The 8,639-nt window shown below is 27.1% G+C and overlaps 2 protein-coding genes across 2 annotated transcripts; both read left to right on the top strand.

Annotated features, from left to right (window-relative positions):
- The first annotated feature begins 480 nt into the window (after positions 1-480).
- Positions 481-3,541, top strand: LOC122849428. The gene is made up of 3 exons (XM_044148126.1): positions 481-788; positions 884-1,303; positions 1,387-3,541. Exons 1-3 carry the CDS (start codon positions 484-486, stop codon positions 3,509-3,511), a joined length of 2,850 nt encoding a protein of 949 aa, XP_044004061.1. The 5' UTR covers positions 481-483; the 3' UTR covers positions 3,512-3,541.
- A 124-nt stretch (positions 3,542-3,665) lies between these two features.
- LOC122849427 (protein takeout-like) lies at positions 3,666-4,966 on the top strand. The gene is made up of 2 exons (XM_044148125.1): positions 3,666-4,038; positions 4,145-4,966. Exon 2 carries the CDS (start codon positions 4,220-4,222, stop codon positions 4,964-4,966), a length of 747 nt encoding a protein of 248 aa, XP_044004060.1. The 5' UTR covers positions 3,666-4,038; positions 4,145-4,219.
- Positions 4,967-8,639: the final 3,673 nt, after the last annotated feature.

Here is an 8,639-nt window from a genome sequence, read left to right as displayed (position 1 = left end):
GATAAAAATTTAATATGTAACTTAAAAAAAAAGCGTAAAATTTTGTTAAAGAAAAAGTTACAGTCTCGTCAATTTTGCGTTGAATAATACAACAATTGTAGTTGTTATTAATATCGTTAAATAATAATATTTGTTATTAATAATTAGTAATTATGTAACTTATTATTAATAACGTAAATTATTATGTGTAAATGCTTTTGTAAATCTCATTCATGCCCATCCATAGTTAATATGAAATTTTAAATAAATAAAATAATAGATTTATCGAAATGTATATTGTAAAAAAATTTTATTGTTAATAATTGACATTTTAAATTTAACTTCATGGCTAATAACTCCAACCTAATATATAAATTCTTTTTTTATTTTTTAATTAATAACCAAAAATAAAAAAAGAAAATTTATGATATTTATTTATTTATTTTTTTAAACTATTTTTAAATGTGCAATTTTAGTAATATATTTTTTTTATAATTTCTCAATATGTCACAAAATAGAATTAAAAAATTACTATTGTCAGAGTATAAAGATATTTGTGATAAAATATTGGTTGAATCACCATTTGCTGAGACAACAAGAGATGGTAAAGGAATACGTGAAGTTGCACTTGGTTTGACACCATCAAAATTAATCATTGCAACTGATGTTTTTAGAGGAAAAAATGATTATTTATGTCATCCAAATATTGATCCAAGTATTGAAAGTTTTGAGCTTGTTTCAATTTATCCACTTGAGTATATTAATCTTAGTGTATTTAGAAGACGACGAAGAAAAACATTGAAGGCAAGGTATACTTAATACAAAAAAGAAATAACATTAAGTTTTTTAATTTTTATAAATAATCATTTTAAAAATAAATAATAATAATTAAATATATATTTAGATTAATAAGTGGCAAAGCAAATTACTATGAACTTGGTGGTATGTTGCGAAGAAATATTCAGTGGAAACGTTGGTGTGAGCATATACAAATATTATTATCAAAAAGAGAAAATGGAAGTTCATTATCAGAAACAAGTGCAGCAAGTTCATCAAGTACAAGTACACTTTATATTTTATCATCTGATTATGATGTACCAAGCAATAATTCTAATGGAGAAAAAAAAAAAGAAAAAAGTTCATGTAGAGTATGGGCACATTATGGTCTTACTGATGAATCAAGTTCATCACGAGTTTGGTCAAAGAAAGATATTTATTTGGGTGATGGATATAATGAACTTGGTCATGGATATTATTCACCAATTCCTGTAAGATTTGCTGGAACAAGTTTTGAGGATTTGAGGCATTTAAAAATAATAAAACAAAAAAAAACATTATGTTTATATTTAAATTTTTTACTTGTTTATTAAATGATCAATGATTATTTTATTTTTTTGCTAATTTTAGATTTGAATTTTTGCCAACATCAGCTTATAAAAAATCTTACCATAGTTGGCCAAATGACAATAATACAAGAGCAAGAAATCATCGTAATCCAAGTGGAGGTCTTTGTGAAGTAATTTTTACACGTGAAGGTAATTGTAAAACAGAAAAACACATATCACCATCATTTAAAAAAATAACCAATGAATATGTAACATGTGGTGATCATAATTGTCAACAAGTATATCCTGTTGATTCAAAGAAAATAGAAAAAAAAAATTCTAATAACCAGAAATTATCATTGGAGTCAAGTGTCAGACTAGAACAAAAATTATCTAGATTTGGATTTGGTGTTAATGAAAATTGTACTTCATGTTTATGTCTTAAACCTTACAAAGGTGATCCAGATTATTTTGTTAGTGTTAAATCAGCTTATAAATTAATGGATCCATATAAATTAATTGAAAGTGGAGTATCAATATGGGAAAATGGAAAAAGATCATCAAAAATATTAAATAATAAATCAAAACATTTGAGACGTTATGGTCTTGCAACATCAGCTCATTTTCTATTTGCACTTGGACCATGGTCAGTACATCCTGGTGATAAAATATCAATACAAAATAGACGTTCATCGAGTCTCGTAACAATTTGTCGACAACCAATTGAATCAGAGTTACGTTTACCTGTTTCTCGACGTCAACTTTCAGGTAGTGTTTCTATGACATCATTAGAAACAAGTTTACCATCAACAGCTTTAACAACAGCAACAAGAGGTCGTGTTATATTATTTTGGACACCTGATTATTGGTATCGTCCAAGAGCTGCAACTGCTGCTTATCAAGAACTTCGTAAGCATTTAAAACTTATTAGTGATTTTCAATATGATAAAAGTCATAAAAAAAATAAAAATTCATCAAGTAAAAATTTTTTTAATAAACGAAATAATAACAAAGAAAATTTAAATGAAATAACAAATTATGATAAAAATAATCGTTTATTTGATAAATTATTATTTAGTATGAAAAATTTAAAAAAAAATAAAAATAATAATTGTATTATTGAAAATTCATCAATTAGCCAATTACGAAGATTATTAAAAATTAATTTAAAAATAACTGCATGGGATTTAGACAGTACAACAATTGCCAAACAATTAACAATTATTGATCGTGATCTTTTTTTACGTATTCCACAATTAGAAATTGGTGTTATTGTTTATAAAAAATCATCAAGAAATGCACCAAATATTGGTGCATGGATTGCATTTAGTCATCGTGTATCTTGTTTAATAACCAGTGAAATATTATCAATTAAAAAAATTGATATTAGAACAAGAATATTAGCAAGATTTATAAATGCTGCAAATAAATGTTATACAATGAAAAATTATCATTCTTGTCGTTCAATTTTAGCTGGACTTCAATCACCACCAATTTATCGTCTTAAAAATACATGGAGTTATTTAAAAACTCATCATGCAACTCGATATGAGACGATGATAAGACTTTGTAGAATTTTTCAAAGTATCAGAACTGATACGTATCGACGAACTTGGATAAAAGCTGAACAATGTCCTCCATCAATTCCATATGTTGGTGACTTGTTGATTAGATGTTTAGGACTTGATGTGACTGGTAAAGTTGAAAATCAACCTGAAAATAAAATAGTGAATGTTAAAGACAAGTGTTCAATTTTTTTAAATAGTCAAGCTGAAATAAAACAAGATGATATTATTAAAAATAATACTGATGATAAATCTGAGCAACAAAGTAAGACTAGTTTTGTCAAGCGAATATTTTCAAGAATATTATCAACTAAAGATACATCAAATAAAAAATCGGAATATGATATTTATTGGGCAGCAAAACAAATTATTTTGTCAAGAAAATATTTTGATAAATGGCAAACTGTTTTATTAACAACAAAAATGATTGAAGAAAAAGAAGAGCTTGAAAGAAAAAATATGAATTTCATGAGAAAAAGAGTGCAAAATATATCAGCTTGGCTGGTACAATGCCAAAAATTTTCTCAAGGCTATGAATTTACAAGTAATTCATTGGCTTGGGAATTTTTATTAAAAGCAAGATACAGAGAAGATAGGGAAAATTTTATTTTAAGCAAAAAACTTGAGCCATTGCTTGAGTGAATTTTTTTTATTCCTTTTATTTTTATTAAAAATATATTAGACAATTTATAATTTTTTAATTTACACTATTGGTATGTTTTTTTTTTCTTTTTTATCAAATATTTATACAAATATTTTTGAATATTATTATATACATTAAAAATTATATTTTTTTCTTGGAAGATTGTATGTATTTTCCTATTTTTAGTATGTAAAAAATGATATTTTAATTGAAGTAATGTAATTTAAGTTATTAAAAGCTGCACCTCGGAAATATTGAGCGATGAATGCTGCATTTCTACTCAGACTATTTTTGTACACGAAGGTAGTTAATTGGTCATGGAATCTACGTCAATAATTTACAACGTCTCTGAATTTGTATCACTGTCTGGTTGATGTGACCAGCGTATTTTCACAGTGGCTTATCAACCTTAATGTATAAATATAAAAAAGAAATTCTTTTTTATCAGCCCGCATAGCTTTCATATATTACTTTATTAATATACGAAAAAAAAGCGATTGCTCATTGCGTTCACAAGTTCGTCAAGGTAATGTTTGAGTTTTTTTATTCAATTCTAAGCCCAAAATTAAATTAAAAAAATATAATTAGTAGAGTTGAATATTAGCATTAATAAGATAATTTTTCTTTTATAGGTACTCAATCCAAAGTGTTATAAAAAAAAGATAACAGACAGTGGTGTGCTTGGACTTGTCAATTTGAATATAATCATGAGGGCTATTTTATTAGCTTTGTTGATGTTGATAGTTGTCGTAAAAATTATTTGCCAAGACAATAGTCAAGAAAGCTTTATAATTTGTCCGAGGCAAAATTTAAATTTCAATGAATGCATGCAACGAAACTTGGAGATTGCATTGAGGAAATGGCGAAATGGGAATGCAGCTTTGAACATAATACCAATGGATCCAATGTTCATAGAGAGTTTTTATGTTGATGAAGTTGATGGGAATGGTATCAGACAGATATACAAAAATATATCTGTGACAGGACTCATTGATAACATTACAATATCTAATTTAAAGTTTGATTTTAATAATTTGACCTTAAGTCTTAATGTCTTTGCTCCAAAACTAATTTTTGCTTCTGACTATGTTCTCAAAGGTAAAATGTATAGTGTTCCAATTCATGGAGATGGAAAATGTCAAATAATATTGAAAAATATTATGACAAAGCATCTAGTACGTGCTAATATGATTGATATAAATAATCGAGAACATTTGAAGATACACGAATGGCAAGTTTCACTAGAACCAGAAGATGTTAAAATTAATTTTAGTAATCTTTATAATGGTAACTGGTTTTTATCAGCTCCGGCATACTGGGTCATCGAGCATTATCCTTTTCAACTGTTTGAAGAATTACAAAAACCATTCATTCAATTTTTCTCTGTAATATTTACAAATATATCAAATTCAGCATTAAAAATTGTTCCTTTTGATACAATACTTTCAGGTTAATTAAACTTTGCTTTTTATGTTCTTGATTAAATGTAAAAAAAATTATTGTTTAACAAATAAATAACGATAATTATTAAGAAACAAAAATGTGTTTTTTTTTCTTTTGAATACCTCTTTCGTTATTCTATGCTCCTGATATTAAATCTCATATTTTACAAAATTTAAATTTGTTATTTTTAAAAATTACCTCTTCGATTTTTTGTTTTCCTAATTTTTATTTCAAATATTTAAGAATACCTCCTTGCTCATTCTATGTTCCTAATACAAATCTATGATTTTTCCATAAATTTTTTTAAATTTGATAGAAAAAAAATTTTTTGAGTATCAGGAACATATGATAAGCAAGGAGGTATTTTCAAAAATATGAAATTCTTGTTATTCTATGTCCTATTTTTTTCCATAAATTTTTTGAAATTTTACAAAAATTTTTTATCAACATATAAAATTTCTATTTGAAAAATTTTATTCTATGAAAAAAATTTTTTTTTTTCATAAAAAAAAAAATTTGAGTATCAGGAACATAGAATGAGCGAAGAGGTATTCCATATTTTTAAAAATACCTCCTTGCTCATTCTATGTTCCTGTTACTCAAAAATTTTTTTTTCTATAAAATTTCAAAAAATTTATGGAAAAATCATAGATTTGTATCAGGAACATAGAATGAGCAAGGAGGTATTTTCAAAAATATCAAATACCTCTTTGCTCATTCTATGTTCCTGATACTCAAATTTTTTTTTTTCCACTATTTTTTTGAAATTTGATAGAAAAAAAAATTTTTGAGTATCAGGAACATAGAATGTGCAAGGAGGTATTTTCGAAAAAAATTTTTTTTTCTAATTTCAAAAAATTTGTGGGAAAAAATTTTCGAGTATCAGGATCATAGAATGAGCAAAGAGGTATTCGATATTTTTGAAAAATCAGCGCCATCTAGTGTTTTTTTTGGGAACTATAATAGGTAAACACATTGAAATATCATAGATAGAAGAGGGCTGTTTTAACAGGAGTATAGAACAGGAAAAGAGGTATTTTTTGCGTCACACTACGAAGCGCCATCTGTTGTTTTTCTTTAGAACTATAGGGTAAACACAATTAAATATCATAGATAGAAGAAGGCTGTTTTATCAGGGTTGTAGAACAGGAAAAGAGGTATTTTTTGAGTTAACAAGTTCAGCGCCATCTATTATTTTTCTTAGGAACTATAGGGTAAACACATTGAAATATCATAGATAGAAGAGGGCTGTTTTATCAGGGTTATAGAACAGGAAAAGAGGTATTTTTTGCGTCACACTACGAAGCGCCATCTATTGTTTTTTTCAGAAACTATAGAGTAAACACATTTAAATATCATAGATAGGAGAGAGCTGTTTTATCAGGGTTGTAGAACAGGAAAAGAGGTATTTTTTGAGTTAACAAGTTCAACGCCATCTGTTGTTTTTCTTTAGAACTATAGGGTAAACACAATTAAATATCATAGATAGAAGAAGGCTGTTTAATCAGGGTTGTAGAACAGGAAAAGAGGTATTTTTTGAGCCAACGAGTTTAGCGCCATCTATTGTTTTTTTCAGAAACTATAGAGTAAACACATTTAAATATCATAGATAGGAGAGGGCTGTTTTATCAGGGTTGTAGAACAGGAAAAGAGGTATTTTCTGAGTTAACAAGTTCAACGCCATCTGTTGTTTTTCTTTAGAACTATAGGGTAAACACAATTAAATATCATAGATAGAAGAAGGCTGTTTTATCAGGGTTGTAGAACAGGAAAAGAGGTATTTTTTGAGTTAACAAGTTCAGCGCCATCTATTATTTTTTTCGGAACTATAGGATAAACACATTAAAATATCATAGATAGAAAAGTGCTGTTTTATCGGGAGTATAGAACAGGAAAAGAGGTATTTTTTGAGTTAACAAGTTCAGCGCCATCTATTGTTTTTTTGTTGAACTATAGAGTAAACACATTTAAATATCATAGATAGGAGAGAGCTGTTTTATCAGGGTTGTAGAACAGGAAAAGAGGTATTTTTTGAGTTAACAAGTTCAACGCCATCTGTTGTTTTTCTTTAGAACTATAAGATAAACACAATTAAATATCATAGATAGAAGAAGGCTGTTTTATCAGGGTTGTACAACAGGAAAAGAGGTATTTTTTGAGTTAACAAGTTCAGCGCCATCTATTGTTTTTTTGTTGAACTATAGAGTAAACACATTTAAATATCATAGATAGGAGAGGGCTGTTTTATCAGGGTTATAGAACAGGAAAAGAGGTATTTTTTGCGTCACACTACGAAGCGCCATCTGTTGTTTTTCTCTAGAACTATAGAGTAAACACAATTAAATATCATAGATAGAAGAGGGCTGTTTAATCAGGGTTGTAGAACAGGAAAAGAGGTATTTTTTCAGTTATCAAGTTCAGCGCCATCTATTGTTTTTTTCAGGGATTATAAACTGAACACATTTAAATATCATAGATAGAAGAGGGCTGTTTTATCAGGAGTATAGAACAAGCAAAGAGGTATTTTTTGAGTCAGCAATTTCAGCGCCATCTATTGTTTTTTTTTAGAACTATAGGGGAGAACATTGAAAATTTAGAGAAAAAAATAAAGTATTGTATCAGTATTATAGAACATGACAAGAGGTATTCAATTTAATTTATAGATCACCTCCTGACCTTTCTGTTTTCCTGGTATTTTGAAAATAAATTTCATTTCTTGAAACAAAAATAAAAAAAATTAAACAAAAAAAATTCTGTTTGAACAGGATTATAGAACAAAACAAGAGGTATTTTATTCAATTTATAGATCACCTACTGATCTTCCTGTTTTCTTGTTATTTTAAAAACAAATTTTATTTTTTGAAAAAAAATTAGAAAAAATTAAAAAAAAAAAATTCGTCTGAACAGGATAATAGAACAGGCAAAGAGGTATTTTATACAATTTCTAGTTCACCTCCTGACCTTCCTGTTTTCCTGATATTTTAAAAATAAAATTTATTTCTTCGGAAATAAATAGAAAAAATTAATTAAAAAAAATTCTGTCTGAACAGGATCATAGAACAGGCAAAGAGGTATTTTATACAATTTCTAGTTCACCTCCTGACCTTCCTGTTTCTCTGATATTTTAAAAATAAAATTTATTTCTTCGGAAACAAATGAAAAAAATTCTGTCCAAACAGGATCATAGAACAGGCAAAGAGGTATTTCATACAATTCATAGTTCACCTTCTGACCTTCCTGTTTCCCTGATATTTCAAAAATAAATTTTATTTCTTCAAAATCAAAGAGAAAAAATTGATTAAAAAAAATTCTGTCCGAACAGGATCATAGAACGAGTAAAGAGGTATTTAATACAATTTCTGATTCACCTCTAGTCCTTCCTATTTCCCTGATACTTCAAAAATAGAATTTATTTCTTCAAAATCAAATAGAGAAAATTAATTTAAAAAAATTCTGTTCGATTAGGATTATAGAACAGGCGAAGAGGTATTTTATACAATTTCTAGTTCACCTCCTGACCTTCCTGTTTCCCTGATATTTCAAAAATAATTTTTGTTTTTTGAAAATAAAATAGAAAAAATTAAAAAAAAATAAATTTTGTTTGAACAGGATAATAGAACGAGCAAAGAGGTATTGAATGAATTTCAAGTTCACGTTTATGACCTTCCTGGTATCAAATGATAT

Source organism: Aphidius gifuensis, linkage group LG2 (genome assembly GCF_014905175.1).
Source record: "Aphidius gifuensis isolate YNYX2018 linkage group LG2, ASM1490517v1, whole genome shotgun sequence".
Classification (NCBI taxonomy): Eukaryota; Metazoa; Arthropoda; class Insecta; order Hymenoptera; family Braconidae; genus Aphidius; species Aphidius gifuensis.
Note: the sequence above shows the minus strand (reverse complement) of the source record. Positions and strands in the feature narration are given on the sequence as shown.

What these genes read in the sequence shown, in the direction of transcription:
- LOC122849428 (XM_044148126.1), top strand. Translation starts at nt 484, where the DNA reads ATGTCACAAAATAGAATTAAAAAATTACTATTGTCAGAGTATAAAGAT. An exon ending in AGAAAAACATTGAAGGCAAG is followed by an intron (nt 789 to 883) that starts GTATACTTAATA and finishes ATATATATTTAG; the next exon opens with ATTAATAAGTGGCAAAGCAA. An exon ending in CATTTAAAAATAATAAAACA is followed by an intron (nt 1,304 to 1,386) that starts AAAAAAAACATT and finishes TGCTAATTTTAG; the next exon opens with ATTTGAATTTTTGCCAACAT.
- LOC122849427 (XM_044148125.1), top strand. Translation starts at nt 4,220, where the DNA reads ATGAGGGCTATTTTATTAGCTTTGTTGATGTTGATAGTTGTCGTAAAA.